This window comes from Montipora foliosa, chromosome 7, assembly GCF_036669935.1.
Source record: "Montipora foliosa isolate CH-2021 chromosome 7, ASM3666993v2, whole genome shotgun sequence".
In the NCBI taxonomy this organism is placed as follows: domain Eukaryota; kingdom Metazoa; phylum Cnidaria; class Anthozoa; order Scleractinia; family Acroporidae; genus Montipora; species Montipora foliosa.
The window spans coordinates 26,782,787-26,803,328 of NC_090875.1; the positions used below are offsets into that span (position 1 = coordinate 26,782,787).

General features: G+C 39.3%; 3 protein-coding genes across 10 annotated transcripts in view; 2 read left to right on the plus strand and 1 right to left on the minus strand.

The window, feature by feature from the left end:
- The first annotated feature begins 31 nt into the window (after positions 1–31).
- The window catches only part of LOC138011614 (uncharacterized), a 27,863-nt gene continuing 7,352 nt past the window's right edge, over positions 32–20,542 (plus strand). The window contains exons 1-3 of one of the 8 annotated variants that reach the window (XM_068858696.1): positions 17,952–18,044; positions 18,337–18,415; positions 18,748–18,897. In XM_068858696.1, the coding sequence (XP_068714797.1) occupies positions 18,873–18,897 (25 nt within the window). In that variant the 5' untranslated portion in view covers positions 17,952–18,044; positions 18,337–18,415; positions 18,748–18,872. Of the gene's footprint in view, positions 616–13,870; positions 14,097–15,007; positions 15,023–17,945; positions 18,045–18,336; positions 18,416–18,744; positions 18,898–20,542 lie in introns of those variants that run through there. The other 7 variants (XM_068858698.1, XM_068858702.1, XM_068858695.1 and 4 more) reach the window with 7 other exon arrangements.
- LOC138010050 (ETS domain-containing protein Elk-1-like) lies at positions 6,979–7,977 on the plus strand. Its single transcript, XM_068857015.1, has 2 exons — positions 6,979–7,284; positions 7,579–7,977. The coding sequence occupies exons 1-2, from the start codon at positions 6,979–6,981 to the stop codon at positions 7,975–7,977; spliced, it is 705 nt and encodes a 234-aa protein (XP_068713116.1).
- LOC138011617 (transcriptional regulator ERG homolog) lies at positions 7,974–12,422 on the minus strand. The gene is made up of 3 exons (XM_068858703.1): positions 12,258–12,422; positions 10,953–11,278; positions 7,974–10,095 (listed from the first exon to the last, which is right to left on the minus strand). The coding sequence occupies exons 1-3, from the start codon at positions 12,286–12,288 to the stop codon at positions 9,652–9,654; spliced, it is 801 nt and encodes a 266-aa protein (XP_068714804.1). The 5' UTR covers positions 12,289–12,422; the 3' UTR covers positions 7,974–9,651.

Below are 20,542 nucleotides of genomic sequence, written 5' to 3' on the forward strand. Positions count from 1 at the left end.
AAAGTTGTACTAGAACTGAACTACTTCGGATCTGAAGACGTTTTAAGACAGTAGCCGAGTTGAAAAAGCACTTCTGGTCACCAATTTCAGTAATTGAAAAGATTTCTTTCACAAACATAGCCTTCTTATCAACAGCCTCATACTATTTTTCCACTCACGCACCATAGATCCGGGTTTAAATCCCAACTTTATTTACTGGACATTTATCCAAATTGTAATGGAAAGATCGCAGAATTCCGTTGTTGTAGATCGAGTCAGCGGCTTGGCATTTTAGCAATCGTAGTGTTAGGGGTGGTTAATGAGCGCCAATTGCCCAGTTCCATTTAGTCAAGTTGACAGTATTTTATAGCGCAGCCCACGTGGCTACCCCGATGAATATCACCATTGTGCCGGCTTTCGTCGCCACCTGTTTTAAAACAGCTACACTTGAAAGAGTATTTAATTTCGTCATTAGCTGTAAGAACTCACTGCGCAGCAAGAGGGTTGAAATATACCGTTCCACGCTTGTCTATTTTTACAACACAAATGTGGGAAAACAAACGACAAAGAAAAAGAACAGAAATAAGTGATCGCGTGAAGCTGTTAGGCTCATTTCAAAGTGGATCATACAAGAAGGTATTTTAACGCTTTTTCTTAAAATCAGACGGTTTGGAAGAGATCTAATAATCACGATCATAAATTTCTTGTCCCAACGATGTGTCCTGGAGCACTCTTGCTTATACATGGGCTTTCACATCATTGTTTAATTCCTCACTTATTAAGAGTAATTTTAAAGTGGGGCCCTTCAAGAATTTTTCTGGCGTCGTCATTCTTAAAAAGTACCCTTGAGCAAGTTTCCATTGCAGTGACTAGACAAAACAAATGAAATTCATTAAGTAACGTTGATATCGAAGACCGTATCTGACACCCGCGTCACACACGGCACTGCGTCATTTCGGTGCGGGTTCTCCCGATCTTGGAATGTCCGATATTCCTTTATTCATGGATAAGGATTACACTTGAAAGGAAGCCATGCCGTTAGCCTGTTTTAAGCGAAGTGTCAAATCATTCTGCTTTTTGAGTATCTGTTTCTCAGCCTCACTACGAACAGCCTCCTTAGAACTGAGAAACGTCGAATTACAAATGTATTCTTCCGTTAAATTAATGGTTCAAATCACTTAATGGGCTCTTACTTCAAGTATTTATTAGTCACTATGCCTTGCCCAAAAAAGTGAAGAAATGTGATTTCTTGCAAAACCTTGCAACAGACTACTTTGTCTAATCTTTCCCCTTTCACTCCAAACACCAGAAAAAAACACCAAACATTGTAGATGCACGCATAAGTGCACAATTTTCAGGGGGTTTCATGAGCAACGACCGCTATTATAAGTTAAGACAGATAGTCTGGAGTAAAGCAATATCAATGCATGTTTGCCTCCGGCCTCTTTTACATAAGGGCCATTCAATTTGTTTTGCACACTGTCAGGTGTTACTTCTCAAGTTAGCTTTTAAATTTGTTTTGTATTTTATTTCTCTCCAAATGTAGAACAAATTAAGCTGCTTTACAAAGTTTCTTTTTCTCGGCCTACCCAATTTTATCTATTTTTGTTGTTGCTATACCTTTTTGTATCGGCACTTCGATGTTTAACACAGCCAGGAAGTCCAGGAACACCGGAACACCGGAACACTCCGGAACACCCTGGAAGTAACCCAAAACCCTTAATTTGGCTAACCCTAGGCCTAAAAGCCAACTTAAGGCCTAGCTAGGCCTAGGGTTAGCCAAATTGAGGGTTTTGGGTTACTTCCAGGGTGTTCCGGAGTGTTCCGGTGTTCCTGGTTTTAGAACATGCCGATATAAGCATTGAAACTTTGTGTAGCGATAATCACAGTCTGTTTACACTATTAAACAAGCTTGCGTCAGGAAGCCCCTGCTTGCATTAATTTAAGTGGAAACGAGGGAAATCTGGAATTTGAACAGTGGTGTGGCAACGACACAAGGAATTTTATCACATGAAGTAAATTAAGAAAATGATCAGGGCTTAAAGGGCTGAAGCTATATTGAAGGCGTTGATCGAGGATCGAGCATACGCATTTATCGGACAGCGGTCGAAGAGTGTGTCACGTCTTGTAAGCTGATGTTTTACCATGTACAAACCTAAACATTCATTAAGGCTATCCTGGCTTAAAGGGTGATGATCCCTGTGTGGATATGAATTTGACTGCAGGAGAGGGCCATTTTCAGTCTTTGGTTTTGTAAATTTTAGTTTAGTCAATGCAATGAAGAGCATTCAAGTCTCACGAGAGCAATAGACAATCTCCTATTTAAGAACATTTTCGAAAGCTCGCAAAGTTCATTGCCAGCCACTGTAAGTGAAAAATGTTCTGTCATACAGGCACAGTTTCGGCGAATGATTTATATCAGTGGTACCCATGTACCACTGATGATGACCATACGGTCGAAAAACGTTTAATTTGGTTCCTTAAATTTTTTTAGTAACTTTTAGCCTTCTTTTATAATCATCTTAAAAACAGCTATTATGGCAGTGATATATGTATTTTATAACACTTACTGTAATTGCTTATGTAGAGGTCATATCGCAAAAATTGAACCAAGGGAAAACACCGATTCCCGTTGGTCCACCGACGTTAATCCCTGTTGGACGGGGTTAGTACTGTTGTGTTTGATCAGCACTTCAGTTTCCACGTGCATCCCGAGCTTGCACATGATTCCAAGTTGGACTGAAGCCAATGAAATCGCACATAGTGTTTATCCACCCTGATCTTGCACGTGATTTCAAGGTGAATTGGAGCCAATGAAATCGCATAATAGGAAAAAAAGGGAGATTTGCAAACGGAATTTGTCTGAGTCTTTAACACGTGCAGCGTACGGCATCCCGCGTAATAACAAGAAGATGTCGTGAATTGGACACGTGGCACTGCCGAGTTTTCTTTGGTATACTTGAAATGTTTTGTCTTCGACTGAAAATACGATCACGTCTCGTGCCAAATAATGGGTAGACATGCAGGTGATACTATCTCAGTAAAAGCCTCGATAGAGCATGATAGTAATGAATTGAAGGGATATACCAGTATGAAAGTAGCGAAAGGGATATGCTCCGAGAGATCGCCGGTATTGTTGGTCTATCTCTAAGCGAATTGTAGACTAGAGAATTGTAAACCGCCATGAAACTGTATGTGGTCACGGTATGTACGGTACGGTATATAAACCCATTACCGTGACTATTGTACGTCAATTTCTGTAAAGACTTCATGATGAATATTGTTTTTATTTGAAGTTTACCAAAGTGGTGGGAGATGTTTTTGTTAACGGAATAGCAATATTCACTTTTTATAAACAATTCTTTTGATATTTAATTTTTGCCAGTCACAGGTGTTTCGACAGCCAATAGATCTCTGGTTGGCACATTAATGACAATAGGTGACGTTGAGTATCGCTATAGTTCAGAAAGAAGAAATTAACATAAGAAACATCGTCCTCCATGTCACTGATCGATAAGCTTTGTTTAGTTACGAAAAATTACTCTGTGATATTGATAAGGATTCCTGCGGCTCGATGTTCCCGCGAAATGCTCTTTCTGTCTAGGCAGTACGAATTGAGTTTGCTAACTCGCAGTCTCAAATCTAAGTAAAGAAAGCTATTAAACTGATTTCATTATCCTGATAGTGCAAGCTTTGAATATCCAATTTTAAGTACACATGAGATATAAAGGACTTTACGTGAGTAGTTTAAACCAGGTGATCTAAGGAAACTTTTCCACTGGGAAAGGGATCATCGATAATGCCACAAAATAATTCAAAGAAATTTGTTAAGCACTTGTAAGCAGGAAAATATAAACAATCCGCTGCAATTATTAGGCAAATTATGTATATTAGATCTTGGTATGGTAATTAAGCAATTAGTAAATGTTTCACATTCGCGTTCGTTCTATAACGGGGTTGGTGACCCAACTGATTCGTGCGAAATACGAGATTCCAATTTGTCTTGGTTCTTCAAGTTGTTATTTTATTCGGTGACAAGCATTGGCCTTGAAGTACCTATTTATACCACTCTGTAGAATATAGAGCCTTGTTTAGTAAACATAGCCACATTTAGTCTTAATAAGTATACTTCTTCGAAACTACTGTTGTTTGCAAGTTGTGCGTTCTTGTCTACAGAAGTTGTACAGTTTTGTTGCATGTATTCGTCTGTAAGGATGCAAGGTATACATGAAATCGTTCCCATATTGTTGCAAGCCTTAGTGAATTTTAAGAAAATCGTTGTAACTCAATATCCCTCTTAAAAGTGTACATGTGATTCGCCGGTATGTTGATTGTACAGGAAGGTGATCCATTCGTTTGGTCCATTGGTTGATTATTAGTTATAAAGGTAACAGTAGTTCTTGTTGAGTAGAAACAATAACTGGACATCCTTTCTTTCCCCTGTTATTCAGCAAACAAAAAACCTTGGAAACTAGATGTCCATCTCTGTAAAACGCAATACATCATTGAAAGAGGAGTTTCTTGGATAATGAAAAATTGAGTTTTAAATAGACGACCTGGAATTCATCTTTAGCTGGTCTTAGCTCCATTAAAATGGGCATGTAGAGATATAATTTGATACTGCAGAATGAATGCATTTTCGCACAAAGAGCATCCATGATGATCGAGATCTTTCAGCCACCGATTCACTCTTTTCTTCTTCCAAGATCAGTTCAAAATATCTAAGCCTAAACGTTTTGACGGATACAAACCCAGTGGATCGCGTTTTTGCATCCAGGTCTCCGAAGCCATGAACCTTACTTTGCTCGATTAAATCTGAGTTTATATGTTTGTATGTCTTTCCTTGAAAACATGACACTGGCTTTTCGAAATAAGCATGATCTTTAACTTTCACAAACAACTCTCAGTTTTCTGAAAAAAAAAAGGGAAAAAAAGCAGTTATCGGTTGTTTCAAACAAAAATGGCTCTCCGTGAAACTGAACTATGCCTAGCATGTGTTTTAAGGTCCAAGCTATATCCATTTGCAGCTGCCTTCTCCTCGGGTCCACTTTCTGAAGTAAATGGCATAAATCTTGTTATTCCGTTGGCAAAACTTTTGATTTAATTTCAATTAGGCTGCTGTTTATATGCCTCAAGGGGCACAAGTTTTGCAAAAATTACGCACGGAAGCTTTGGTTTAATGATTTTTACGTGCATTCCGATTAAATTTGTTCGACGTAGTGGTACAATTATCCGGGAGCAGTCTGGTGTGTTTTTTTCTCTCAGAACGAGAGAAAAGGCCTCAATATCGTTGAGAAGAAATTAAAATATGTAGTACTTAGTATATGAATAATGTTGCTCTCTCTTTATTCAGTATATATCTTATTCAAATTGTTTTTTCAAGTCGCGATCCACGAAATAGACCCAAATACCAAATACCTTAAAAATACCTTCAAAATTCAGCCATCAGAAAATGAATTTAAAATACACTAAAAGACGCTATACGAAAATGTAAGGCACTAATTAAGATACGAGGGAATTCGTTCACTTCCGAACATATTGCCATGACTTCAAATCGTAACTCTTATTGCGTCATGGATGAATATTAAGGCTACTAATTAAAAGCGAGCTTGAATGAGTCATTATTCTCTGAACTGAACCTCAACAAATACTTATCTTTTAAGCCCTTATTTTATCAGCTTTGAGAAGAGGGTTTCTTAGCAGACATTCTAATTTGGTGGACTTTTGTATTCTTGGTTAAAGAATAAAGGACCAACTACTGTGATGTTGTGCAAGAGCACGCAATTTTTCTTATTATAAGCTGTTTAATGTGACTCTCTGATTCCTTTGTTTTTATTTCTAAACATAGTATTTTAATTATGCAAAACCGAAGGTCTCTAAGCTACTTGGATCTCATACGAAACCATGCAACATAAAAGAACTTTCATGATCAAAGATTGTGAAAAATCTCTCTTAAGCGAACTTGTTCCAAACATTTTGACAAACGTTCTTTCGAGTAATATGCTTTTTTCCCGCCAAATCTAATGGATTTCAAAACGAAGCTAGCCATGAGAAACTCTCAGAACAGAATCGTTCGCCTGAGGGCACGAAAGGAATGCTAAAAGCGTGGGCAGACCTGTCTGACTCACGTCACCGTGGTCAGTGTACTTGACGTGGAGAACACCGCCCAAAGAAGTGGGAGGACGCTAATTCCGACTTCCAAGGCTGGATGTCCGTTCCATTCAAACTAAAGGTTCCCTTTTTCGGTGAAGGAAGTTTTGGACCCTTTTAGCTACGAGAAGGCATCGTCAAGTAGGGTTTGCTGCTAGTCGGCCGCGGTAAACTAATTTATAGTGGAGACCTTTCGAAACAAGGTAACTATGAAGGCATGCTTTGTGGACTGAAAGCATAATATGGTACATCAGACAAAGGCCCAAGGAGGACTCTGAGGTTCGGCTTTTAATCTTTTATCGGAGGCCAAATTTCCCTTATGAACCCCGATATTTTAGGGCAACACTCCCCACCCACGCCAAGGCATATTTCCGATTTTAAAAGCTGATACCCTCAGTTATTGATTGAACATTCGACTAGGCGTCAACTTGTACAATTAGCGATAAATCCCCGTTTAATAATACATGTATAAACACATAGAAAAATGTCATATTTAGCAACAAAATATTTAACCGAGTCGTTTTGGGATTCATTTCATTCACGTTGGATCCAAAGGTTAAATCTTCAATTTATTGCCTTTTTAAACAAATCACCTTCTTTGAAGACGAGGAAGTTACAACTTTCACCTTATTTAATCTTCCTCTACCCTTTGGCAAAGGATGAGTCTTTTTGCATAAGCCGACTGAATGTTACTTCAAACCCAAGCAATTCAAGTCTCCATAGTTGAGCTGTCAAGCCTATTTCTCATTGCCCGACCGCCGGAGCTATCGATGCTATTGACAGAAACGTTTGCACGTATTGTGTTTCACTAACGTGAGCTGCATATCCTTCCATCCTAGTACGAAAGCAATGGAGCAAAGACCGGAGGAAACCCAACGATCCAGTGAAGGAATCCTCTCCGCGAAACGAGCTTACCGCAGCCAACCACGCTACAAGAATATTGTCCACCTTTGGGAGTTCCTCCTGGAGCTTTTAGCCAAGGAAAGTTGCTCTTCTTTCATAAGCTGGGTCAGAAAGGAACGTGGAGAGTTCATATTGAAAAATCCCGAAGAAGTATCGAGGCGATGGGGGATTGTGAAGGGTAGGCAAGGGATGAATTACGGCAAACTGAGCAGAGCATTGAGATATTACTACCAGCAAGAAATTATTCAGAAGGTGACTTCATTATTCTGTTACTTTTTCGATCATCTTTGTCAAAGCCTTGTCTAATTACCAACCCCTTACCAAAATACTGTGGAGCTAAGGGTTATTTCCCTAGGAAATATTTTCTTCGTCTGATTTCGATTAGTGTTTTTAGTGACAATGGATGGGCCAAATTCGAATAGAAAACTGTAGAGGCTCTCAACTGAGACATCCCTTCTCTTTCTTTCGCAGAACGATACTTACTTAAGCTAGTTAAGTAAAAGTCAAGGAACACATCGATGGTAAAAGTGCTTATTTTGTTTTTAGGTTCCCGGTAAAAGGCTGGTCTACAAGTTTGGCAAACTGCCGTATAAATACAAACTTGGAATGAGAGAACCTCTTCACTGTCGAAAAAAGGTCGTAGACAACTTTGACGAGAGAGAAGTGACAAGGGCTAATGCCTGTCGACCACAAAAAATCCTTTCAGTTCCTGCAAACTGTTCAGCAGTTACACCCACCTATACCCCACCGAGATGTTTTTTGTCACCCAAGCCCATGCCCGGTCGTTCCATGTTGTGGTATCCAAGCAACTCTTTTCCCAGACGACGAATGGATGCTACCAAAAGGGGTATCATGTATGGGTCTGTCCATCCAATGAGACCTGTTTATGTGAGGGTCAACAGGTTTCTTCCCACGACTCTTCCTGTTTCTGTAATCCACCACTAAAAAGGACCAAAACTATTATGTGTTCTGTTCCGTTTATTTTAGCGAAGGATATCGTACTCAGTCATTCATTGTCAGACGAGCGTGGAATTGCGGCAATTCTTCAGTTTGGAACTCATTTTAGAAGAAAGTGAAAGCTTCATTGTATCAGTAGCAAAATAAGGCAGAAAAGTATTCACCTCTAAATTTTCGATGACTCTCAGTTCATCTTGATCACAGAGTGACCTGGACCTCGGCCTTATTTTGCTACTGATACAATGAAGCTTTCACTTTCTTCTGGATTAGTGCGTACAATGTAGCAAATGAAACTCATTTTAAAACTCATCCACATTTATTCATAATTAAACCGTTTCATCTCAGTTTCCAAATATTGTGCTTATAATGGCAATTAGCATATATTCAAAATTAAAAAGTTTCGTTCTTGTCGAATTATTTTCTGTTACGCATATACTCCATCGCAGTCCCTAGATGCCACTTAGTAACGCCAATTAGTGTTGCATCCACGGGGTCTTCAAAATAACATTTATAATGATGTACTGCAAATTAGTTTACTTTTACTTTTACTTTTACTTTTAATAATGTTGTGCAATTTCCCTTTACGGTGACTTTTATGTCCCTTAATAAAATTCTGAATTGTGGCCAATCCAAATTATTATTTTCATGTGGATCGTGCGGCGCAAGATATTTCTTAGCCTAAAATAAGACCATTTGCTACAATCCTGGTCAAACGTATTGGGACAATTCGTGCTTTTCGCCCTCCCTCCATTACAATGTTGATTTTTCACGGTCTCCAAAATCAATATCCGTTCATCAATCGCTGGCATGTTTCAACATTGTCTGGGGGGAAGGGTGGGGCGCGAAAAAGGCAGCGAAAGAAGAACACACGTTACTCATTTAACGATGGAAAAATGTACAGTAAATTCTCTACTTTCGCCCAAAATTTCACAGATGTCCCGAAGAGTTTTGACCCGGATTGTAGTTACTGAGCAGTTCGTTTCAGTAGTGATGTGTTTGTATGCTGTACAAGACGATCCCTCCCCTTAAACTCTGTGGGCTGAAATTTTTAATTGTGCCGACCCTTCAAACGAAAGCCACCAGGCAGCAATTTCTACGGATGTTGTTTTTGATACTCTACACAGTGTTTCTAACTTCGACGCTTGACTGAATCAATTACACAGCCATTTTACTGTTGTAGGCTTGTTCGACTAGAGGCTTAAACAAAAAATAACTTTCCCAAAGGCGTCTCCTAAGAGGAATAAGAGGGAGTTCAGTGATGAATGGGCTTGAAAGAGTTGAATATGAAGAAAAGAAATTCCACTTTCTCGTAAAATGTATGACTAGAATAAAATGATAGCTGGACAGAATAACTTGCACTGATATTAATTCACAAAGTTTCATACAAAAATATTCATTTATTTACAATACTTTCCTGTATACACATAAAAACATGGAACTAAAAACATTTACATGCACACATTGCATTTCAGTTACTATCTTTGTATTTTATGGTGGAATTTAGCCACTGTGTTTGCAAAGTTTGAAATGTATAAGTACATGGTTTGACCTTGTTACTTTGCAACCTAAATATCAATGGATTTCAGACCTTGAAAATCTGTCTTCTATCGCGTTTACGAAAAGTAGAGACCAAGAAGCATGACTCTACTTCTGGGTTAATATTTAGAATGATGCAGATAAAGGTGAAATGAGTTTTACTGGCTTAAAACAAGGTGTCGATTGCGATGAAAATGGGTCGAAGATTGGATACATGATTCTGCTCCCGCTTCTCAAACTTCCGGCAGTACTTAAAAGGGGGGTGGAAGCTGGGCAAGAACACATTGGACATCTCGGGATGGGTATGACAGGCCAGGACCAACTTCTTCCCATGGTGGTAGGGGTAGGGATAAGGACTGCAGCTTGTGGTGTGGTGTCATTGGTTGTCTGATGAGGTGGTGGCGTGACAACTGTGGTGGGTGTGACTGGCGTTTTCGGCGATACTGAGTTCTCCTTTTCGATGTGGATACTGGCACTTATCAAACTTGCGTGATGTAGCGATCTTGTCACACCAGGCTTGTAGTCATAAGGGAGTTTGTTGAACTTGTAAACTAGCCTTTGTCCAGGAACCTAAAAAATGTTGTAAGGTTAATCACCTAATTAATATGGAAAAATTATATCTAATTTACGAAGTTCACTGAGATGATCACTGTAACAGTTCGCAAATATACACTTTTTCTTCACATACTGACAAGAACTTCTAATTTGGGGGTTGAGGCTGTAAGTTTTTATTTTTGTTTTGCGATTTGACCTGATTGGTAGGCTAAGTTCGACAACAAACTGAGTTGTTCTTCACTGTATTATGCAATACAAAAACTATATTGTTAGAGCGACTTTCACATGACCTTGAAAACAGTGTTCACGGACCAATGTTTGGCAACATTAAAACGAAGCTTCTCCTTATTCCCGCCAAGGAAACTCCTAATACGGCAGTACAGTAAACAGTTGGATGGCCCAATCACATTCCTGAATTTCAAATGACGTCAAAGCGAAATGCCGTCGTTCTCCAGAAAGTTCCATGGAGAGATGACGTTGTTTGGATCCGCATTGGCTGAGGCAAGGAAAAATCGCACTCGTTTGTTTTTGTTCGATAAGCCAAGTAAATGTTTGCATTTTTGTTTACGTTCTGTTTTCACGTTTATTTTTCAAGGTCATAGGAAAGTCGCTGTAATCAGTATTTGAGTTAATTGTCCTGTTAGACTACAGTGTTACATCTTTTTTACCTTTATTTACTATACTACTCACAAAAAAACCAAACAAACAGCAATTTAAAAAACAACAAGAACACAACAAGTGGCATAAATAAGGACGCCCTTAACTGACTCTCAGCCTGGGTATGTTCTTTACGAATTCTTTTTAATCTCAGCATCCTGAACAAGAGGTTCTTAATAAAACAAAAGAGTGTGTTACAATCAAAACCAACTTACTTTCTTTATAATCCCTTGCTGATAATAATATCTCAATGCTCGCCCTAACTTCTCATAATTCATTCCTTTCTTCCTCTTCACAAGTCCCCACCTCTTCGCTACTTCTTCGGCATTTTTCAGTTTGAACTCTCCTCGTTCCTTTCTAACCCATGTGATCAGTGAACGGCAGCTTTCCTCAGCCAGAAGCTCCAGGAGAAACTCCCAAAGATGAACGATGTTCTTATAACGAGGTTCTCTGGCATCCGATTCAGTGGAGAGCTTTTGTTTTTGCGAATGAATGAATATCTCCTTTTGTTCTTCAGTATTCGGTAACCGCTCCACTACATCTAAAAGCAAAAGAAACCAGTACGGTTATTGTCTTATTCTGTACAGTCACACTTTCGATCATCTGAAGGACTACAGCATCTCAACCCAATTTTAAACATAAGCAATTCTTGGCGACGACCCTTTCGTTGCACCTTCCCCCAAACAGTGGACTTAGTTCGTCCGGATTGTACAAAGGGCAAGCACTTTTACTTCTTCACTATCTCGGAAAGATGAAACTTTGCTATTAGGGGTAAAACTGTGAACTTGCATCATTTTAATTTGGCTTTTTCTACCTTGATTTTTTTTTTGTCATCCATTTAGTTGGTAATGGTGAAGGTAAAGTGACTTTATTTAACCTCACTGGTTCCTTCAGCTACGAGGATAGCATCAATGGAAGCCGACGGCCGTGCTCCGAATCGAAAGCTGTGCACAAACCAACTGAGATACGCATGCTGTATATTGGGTTGATTTAACATTTATTGTACTTTATTCTAATGAACATTTATTACTATGCGATCTTCAGCCAGTTTCTCATTATCAGCATCATCATCATTATTATTATTATTATTATTATTAGTAGTAGTAGTAGTAGTAGTAGTAGTAGTCATGTATAGCGGTGCTATAATTTTCAAAAGAAACCCATTTTAGCTATAGCAAGGCGCTTCTTCAGTTGGTTTCTTTATCCTTTGTTTCCTTTCGAAGTTCTCTATGTGACAGTAATTTTCCTGCCCCATTGCTTATAAAAATTAGACATTCTCTCGACCGTTAATTTTTAAGCTTTCAGATGTATTGCTATCGTAATTTTCAGGCGTCACTGAAAGCTGGCACACTCAAATGGCGCCATCACCGGTCCCCAGTGCTTCCATTGGCTTAGTAGAATTTGAGAATCTCATGAACGAAAAGTTTCCTAGCTCCTAGCGGTTTTGATTTCCCAACCAAACGTAAATGATGGTCTGTGAGTCAGGGTAACGACACTTCACAAGTCTTGATACACCTTACCTCGCTCATGTGCTATGGTTGAAACGACCATGTTGGCTTTTGTAGATTGTCGTTGATCGGCCCAGAGAACTTTTCCTAAGAGCAATTCGAATGATATGTTGATGTAAACTTCGTTTATTTATAGGCACTTTCATGAGGCAGGAAGTGGCAATTGTATAAAAAATGCCATCCTGTTTGTTTTTGTTTGAAGGTCGAATGCGTGGTGGCTGGGGCACCTCTGACGTCAAGGTGATTTGTTATGAACACGTTATTTAATAGTATTTTGATTTGGGTGCGAATTATTTCTTATAATTTTCTATGGAAGTGATGATTGAACATACTGAAAAAATTGGCCTTATCTTGGTTATTAGCGACCAAAATTCGGTTGCATTCAAAACATTGAGGTTCAACTGATCACACACAATCGTCTAAACTATTAATTAATTAACATACAAATGACTTAACGAAATGGTATTGACATCACTAAATTTGAATTGTCTGTGAGCACAAAATTGCAAAGATGCATTTACACGTGGCTTCAAATCGCCGCAATTTTCACGAAACTCGAATTCTGTGTTTCTTATAAAAGATCCACATTCAGCAAAGGTACTCGATCCGAAATGTCGTGACAATACACTCGGCCGTGACACAAGCGACCGGAAAGAACATTATGTTAATAAACGGAAGAAACAGTAGGAAGTTGGAAAACATGTTCCGGACCAACACAATGGAGTTCCTTAAGGTTTCTAGCTGTTTTGCGATGTCATCATTCTTATATGAAGCAGTTCAAATGAACTGCGACTGTTATTTCTATATTAAATTGCAATAGCGGTGAAGACAATCTCGAACGTTGCAATTCCGGTGATACAGCTCCTTGGTCCGTTTGTGTTAAATACAAATGTTACATCAGTTTACACACTCAAATTACACACTTCCGTTAATCGAGAGAAATGCCACTGCTGATATACAGAAAAAAAAAACCATAAATAATGTTATCTAAAGGAACTGGGTGAAGTCGATATAAATCGATATCACACGGTCGTTTTTACGGTACGGTGCCCTTATGTTATTAAAATAAAATTTCTTTATTGCAATTTTTTACGAATTATGTTTGTTCCAATGGAGATTTGTCTTGAAAGTACCTATCGAAAAAAAAGCCCTCTGACTTCTTTCCATGAGTTCGATTAATTTAATAGCTATATCGAGGGGAACATGATTATTAAATACTTGTGAAATTATAACACCGGAAAACGCTCTAAACTTTTTTTTGACTGTGAATCAATTTCGACGCCACTTGACACGTTCGATCAACTTTAGTTAAAGAGGTATTCCAAATGTTCGGTATCTTGCTGTTTAAGATAGCGTCATCCCTTTTTTTGCAGGGCCGTTGACAAGAATTATGTAACTTGGAATATTTTGTTTGGCACAACTAACTTTGAGCACAGGTCAAAAAGTCAGCTTTAATTTTCTTTGCGGAACTCTATTTCAAGCGATAGTTCAATGGGCCCTTGAAATTCACGTAAAGAAGACTTAACCCATTATATTTGGATACGCGCCAATTACCATATCAATGAATGGAAGCTTCTACCACATCGGAAGCTATAAGATGCCGGTCGTTAGAATGCTGCCAAAAACTTAGAGGAAGACAGAAAAACCAAGCTGCCAAAGGAAGCACATTTCAGACCGACAATTCTCTTGGAGAAAAAAAATTGCTTGGTACTTTGTGGAAAAGTATGCGGAATTATTTTGTATTATTTTGTTCGTATTTTCTGACCGAAGTTGGAAGGGTTTAATTGTGTCACGGTCGTACCTGGAAACAGCGTAGACAGTTTTTTGGCAGCAGTATTGGAAGTTTTTCGTGTACGTATTATCCGTTTTTATACTGTTTGTTTTTTTCTTTCTCAGTACCAGTATTACTTACTACTTGCCTTCATATGTGTGTCTGAGCTGCTGTTGTAATGACATGATAACATATGATATTGCACTTAAGAATTATTTAAGTAATGACCAGAGATATTGGAGGTGTTTCATTGCAACATTTCACAATGATCAAAATTCGTTTGTTTTGTCTTGCGTTCGAGAGTTTTCGATCGCGAGGCCTATAGCTGCTCTTTGCTCTAAATGAGCAGACTTTGAAGTATAATCAGGTTTAAACGGATCTACGAACCTAAGCATTGCTGCAGTCTAGACGCGGATTTGGAGTGCTTTGGAGCTTATTAGTAGGAACAGCGATTTGAGTTCGTAATTGAAGACCTACTCCTTGACAGTAAACCCGATTGATAAGCAGACACACTGTTTCAGAGAACTGAGACGCGGTTGAGGCGCAAACTCCAGTCCATAATTCTACTAACTAGGTTTAATTAAGAGCAAGTCCCAAAACAGTAAGTCTTAAAATAGGAAGGCTTAAAAGCCCGCGTTGGATAGAAGATAGTAAAGTAGCCAACCAGGCGCGTAGCGCCGAGTTGTCTTAATTTACCAATCCCGTATCAAACGTTTTGTTGAAAGAACATGGCAGATTAAAGCGCAAAGAAACTAACGTAACGAAATTTTGCCTGATCGAGGTGACGGTGCCCATAAAGGCCGCTTGACTTTTGAGGTAATGTTGATCGAACTTAAAAGAGATCAATGTACTAAAAGACCCAGAGAGGAATTGTTATCGGTAACAAACCAGTCAGGCTAACCTAAACTAGTTTTTGTAAATAGGAGTGGCTTAGGAGGTTGACTTCTTCAATGACGAAAGCAGATATTAATCACCAGAAGTGTTATCGCCCGTTTGAATGATGATGGTAATAATAATAATAATGATAATAATGTCGCAATAGTAGCAAGAATGATAAATACTGTCGGAAACAGACAACTTTTTTGAAAGACATGTTTCGGCATGCTTATGCCATCATCAGTTTAATGAGTTCCTAAGTGTGAACAGTTATAAAGTCTACGGGTAGATGAAAAAATTATTACAACATGACGTAATACAAAAGTGGGTACTAATTACAGCGTGACACCAAACATCAAGGTGTAAACTAAAACGTGAGAAAAGTGTTGTAATGCTGCAATTGTTTGTTAAGTTCAGGTTTGATCTTATTCATATAAAAAGCTTCTTTGAGTTTTAAATCAATTGAGTTGCGTAACTACTTCGAGTTTTGATTGGATTACTGGATTGTGTCCGTCCTTTTTGATTGGCCAAAGTAATTACTTTGCTTTTGGTTTTACGACACTCATTTGAAAATCGCTCTAATCATAATCATAATCATGATAAGTTACTTTATGTGTCAACTGTATTTAGCACTAGGCCAGGCTATCAAATCGTGTGTTGGTTTTGTGATGAACCCTGTGGAGCGAGGCGACGTCTCAAATCAGACAATTTGTTCTCTTTTCATTTTAAAAGTATATTTTTCACCTACGGACTGGGGACTCCTTGTTAGGCAAGCTCCTCTCATTTTGCAGCATTCTGCTTCCTACGGCTCTGCTTGGCAGAGGAGAAAAGAAAGAAAACCTCGGCACGGATCTCCTCGATGGTCTGTGACGCATACGCAACGTGACTTCAATGCAACGTCACTTCCAGTCTTCCGCCATTGGACAGGCGTTAAAAACCAAAGTGGTTAAATAGGGGTTTGAACGGGTTAAGAGTTAGTTGCAGACGGCATCGAGGATCTTGCTCGTGCAGAGGTTTTCTTTCGTTCTCGTTAGAGAGCGACTTCTTCTAAACAGGGTAGCTTAAATACCCACTGGAGTTAATTAACAATTATTTCATGAGCCCGTGTTGGATACGAGATGGTAAATAGCCAACGAGGCTCGTAGCGCCGAGTTGCCTATTACAAATCCCGTATCCAACAAGGGCGAATGGAATAATTGTTTCATTAAATTCTCAACCTTCGGTTTTGCTAAATTTTATTTAAGTTTAAGAAACGACCGGAAAGTGATTTTATGCTGAGCGACATTTGCCGCATTTATTTCCATAAGAGCAGGGCTCCTGATAAGAGATAAGAGGTCAAGCACAGGTATAATGGCTGGTAACCCGGAGATCCGGTGAACCAATGTTTACTAATTAAGGATAACCTCCCCAGCAAATAAGAGTAAGTGATAGTTTTTGACTGATGGCATTATCAGCGTTTTACTCAATTAGTTTAGATAGTGATATATCCCTTGGATAGCGCGATCCGCCTCGTAAACAACCAACATAGGCCTAATAGGCCTTGGGCCCAAATGCTCTATTGAGACTGGAAAATGGTAGAGGATGGCTTGTTTAAAATGACTTGCATGTTTTGTAAAAGAAACGGAGTTTGATGGAAAACCGCTTCCTGACTTGAACTGCAACGGAACACGAATGCGCCAATATCTTCTCCCAATGCATACATTCTCCCTCCATCTGACTGAAAAACGCTTCATAATATATTTGTGATGACGCCACCTTTTTTTAGGAAACGGATGCCAAAGGTTCAAAGTTTGCTGATTCCGCTAGGCGTATCAAATACTATTTGTTATTTACCTAGACTTTCACCCAACAAAACGAGCACTGTGATTGGTTGATTCTTGGTCACATGCCTATATCAAATTCAAATGTATCCCGACCCGGATACCGCGCTGGATGTTCGGCTGGCATAGCTGAAGGGAAAGTCTAAGTGCATGACAAAGCATTTAATGTCTGGTCCCTAGGGAAACTACTGTAGTTAGTTTTGTTTTGCCTCGAGTCCGGATGTTTTCCTTGACTTCGTCTCGAGAAAAATCAGGACTCTCAGGAAGACAAAACAAGGTGGCCCTCGGGAAACCACTGTAGTTAGTTTTGTTTTGCCTCGAGTCCGGATGTTTTCCTTGACTTCGTCTCGAGAAACATCAGGACTCTGAGGAAGACAAAACAAACTGGTCCCTCGGGAAACTGCTGTAGTTAGTTTTGTTTTGCCTCGTGTCCGGATTTTTTCCTTGACAAACTGTTTCCCTGGAGACCATAGGTTAAGTGTATACTGTACCTTAATTCGTCCGGCTGGGAGATTTAATTTCTAAAGGAAGGGGGGGGGAGGGGGGGGGGGGAGAGGGTAGTTGGTTGTGAAATGAATGCTCAAAATGAATACTCTCTAGGAAACAGTATCAAACTTCTCAGGATGTCAGGAAGTCCTGGGTGTAGCGTTTTATGTAGCAAAGCCAAGTAGAAGTTGTAGTAGTAAATGCATGAAAAGGACCCTCTATACAACGAAATGCCGATAAAACGCACTGAATTGCTCGCTCCTCTGGCCCTTTGCAATTGTAATATCGAGGCTCGACTTGTTTCGTGACTGCATGCGACAACAGGTGTTTAAGACATGGGAAGCAATAAACAGTTGTCTGAGCTCTCCACAGCTAACGTGCAATTTTCTCTTAGGAAGCTACCTGAATAATACAGTTCTGCGAGTTCAGTTAGTCGCGTCCGTGATGTTTCTCATGCTTTATCGTACCACAATATGCGTTACTCACGCCATAATTAAGTTCCGAGGTTCATGATTATTTTCATTTCTTTTTACTGATGTAATCCTCTTTCTCAGCGAAAAAAAATTTGAATCAGTGTTAAACCGCGGATACCGACAATTTACTAGTTTCTAGAGCGAGGAAGTTATAACTAATTCTCTAACTTTTTCCGTTTCATGTAAAGTCCCGTCATCCTGTGTCGGTCGGTTATCGTATTTAATTTGCAGCGGACGCACCTGGGATTATGAAATACAAAATTATCTTTCATTAGGAAGCGCAGCCAGCAAGTCAGCAATTTCCTGCTGCAAAGTATGTTCGATACGTTGTTTGTATCTTGGTAGATTTACTGAGGGGGAGAACGTTCCTCAGGTATGCTGAGTAAAATATTCCAGATATTCTTTGTTGAGCTCATGACAAATGAGTATTGAATTGTGAAGTTAAAATCGTTAGGGAATGCTTTATAGTCGGAAATTACACCTAGTAAATATCTTATTTTGACATTATTTTCTTTGGGTGACCCATCCGGTTTCACTCTGTTACACTTGACACGTTTTCGTAAAAACGTCGTGGTTCTTTGTAATTTTAAGTGTCACTTTTCACACAGTAACTTTCACTGATCGCTGAAACAATTTTTTTATTAATATTGATCTTCAACACAAAGGAGAACTTTGAACGACGGGGAAAGAGCGCCGAGAAATCAAATATACCCTTTTAATGTTTGGCGGTCCCTTCCTTCTCAGGTTAGTTCTACTTCTAGAGAGAACTTTCTACTTCTACTTTAATACTCTTCAACGCTATTACAGGCATGCTCTCTCTTTAGTTAGCAAAATCCGTTTCTTTTGTGCTCTTTAAACAGGTTTTCTGCAAAATTAGCATATCTAAAAGTCCGTGTGGGCGTATTGTTGGCTCGTGGTCTGTCATTTAAGAGTGATTAAAAGACACATTGCTTCTATTGGTTTTATATTAACGACTCTCTGTTAAGCATATATCAAGTCGAAGTTAAATGCGCGTATCAATCTCTACGTCGAGCGAGTGGCATGCCTACTTAGAAAAGATATTTTGACTTCAGCAGTGCTGCCTCGGGAACGTGGAAAACTCGTACGCTGACGGAAATTGTCTGAGGTCAGTGTATTTAAAATTGCTGAAACATCTAATTTCACCGGCAGAAATTGACGACGCCCAGACGAACTGATAGCGATGGATTGCCCTAAAGTAAGTAAAGGTGAGTCTTATGATATAAAGGTGAGTCTTATGATATTTTGAATAAGTACGAATGACATGGACAGCTTATTTACGTTTTCCTTGCCTCACGGAGTTTGTATAAGTGTCAACGCTCTATTTACTGTGTTTAGTTGTGCTGTATTGTAATTTTAGAATTCCTTCATCTTTGGCATTAAAATAACCTTTATTCATCGAGAAAGCTATTTCGCAAGACATGGCGGGCTTGAGGGATGTCACAAGTTTCAGTAAAGTCCTTAATAAGCCATTTATTCATGATGCTCCAGAACGAAAAGTACTGAAAACGCCCAATGACGGTAAAAAGGAGCGTGATGATCATTGCATGCAATGCACTCTTTTTCCTTTAAGAACATCTAATTTTGTGGCTCAGGTTAAACGTTCTTACTTTTTTGCGATTTGCGTCTGAAAAAGTTCTTATAAATATGGTCTTAAAGTTGTGTGGTATATACTAAGTTCGACTTCAAACTGAGTAATTCTTCAGTGTGTCATGCAATACGAAAACCACATGGTTGATCATGGTAAACTGAACGTCCCTAAGTATTGTAAAGCGCCTTTGAGACGTTTGTGATAAAGGCGCTGTATAAATGCACCAGTTTTACTTTATTTGAGTTAATTGTCCTTTCAGACTACAGGTTTTACAGTTCTTTTCTTTTTCATTTGTTTATACTAATCACAGAAACGAAAAGACTAATGAGCAATATCGCTAACTGACTCTCAGCTGAGTGTGTTTTTTAAATTTTGTTTTAGTCTCAGCCAGAATGTTCTTGTAGAAAAGAGTGTAAATGTTGTCGGTAAAAGCCGTTATCAGGTTCAATCCGTTTTTACCTATAGGTTAAATTGGTGATCCTCATTCATGATAACCAGGTTGAATGTTTAAAGCAGCCATCAACCCACCCGCCCCCCTTCCCCCCAAAAAAGGTCTGAGAACACTTCAAGCTATGTCTTACGCATCTCAACACATCTTCTTAGCGCATCGTATCACCTTATCGGTTTCTGTATTCATACACTTATCCATTCAGCCTCAACAGTACAACACAGTAAAGGAACAAACAATAGTATTATTCGAACCTGGACCCTCCAGGCCCCAGTTGTTCGAAGGGTGGATAGCGCTATCTACTCAGTGGGCAAATCACTATGCACTGGATAACTCCTTTGGTTTTCAGCTGGTGTTTATCCGCTGGAAAGCGTTTTGAACTACCGAGGCCAGATCTACAGTCTTGTGTCCACACTACAACGAGGAACATGCTCGTATATGAGACAAGATGGCGGCGTTGATGCGTCTCTACAACGCTCTGCACAATTTTCCCTCTACACTCTCAATGCAAGTCCTTTTCCTAGTTCTGTTCAAGAGTCTTTTGCTCCGAACTAACAACGAAGACTTTGGAGTCGTCGATGTACACCTTAGCAAAGAATTAGCAACGACAAGGGCTCCAAATTATATTTTGAAACACCGTTCTCTTCGCTCGCATAACGGCAGCGATAGCTTTCAATCAAGACTGAAGGCAAGTTAGGGCAATGAAACTCCTTCAGGACAGCTCTACTGCTATGATATTGATTCTCCTCTCAGGCGATGTCTACCCTAATCCTGGATGGATTAACTAAAGTTTGCAGAAGCCTGGCATGAAGAT

What these genes read in the sequence shown, in the direction of transcription:
- LOC138011617 (XM_068858703.1), bottom strand. Translation starts at nt 12,288, where the DNA reads ATGGTCGTTTCAACCATAGCACATGAGCGAG. An exon ending in AACCATAGCACATGAGCGAG is followed by an intron (nt 11,279 to 12,257) that starts GTAAGGTGTATC and finishes TTTTGCTTTTAG; the next exon opens with ATGTAGTGGAGCGGTTACCG. An exon ending in AGCAAGGGATTATAAAGAAA is followed by an intron (nt 10,096 to 10,952) that starts GTAAGTTGGTTT and finishes AACATTTTTTAG; the next exon opens with GTTCCTGGACAAAGGCTAGT.
- LOC138010050 (XM_068857015.1), top strand. Translation starts at nt 6,979, where the DNA reads ATGGAGCAAAGACCGGAGGAAACCCAACGATCCAGTGAAGGAATCCTC. An exon ending in AGCAAGAAATTATTCAGAAG is followed by an intron (nt 7,285 to 7,578) that starts GTGACTTCATTA and finishes TTTTGTTTTTAG; the next exon opens with GTTCCCGGTAAAAGGCTGGT.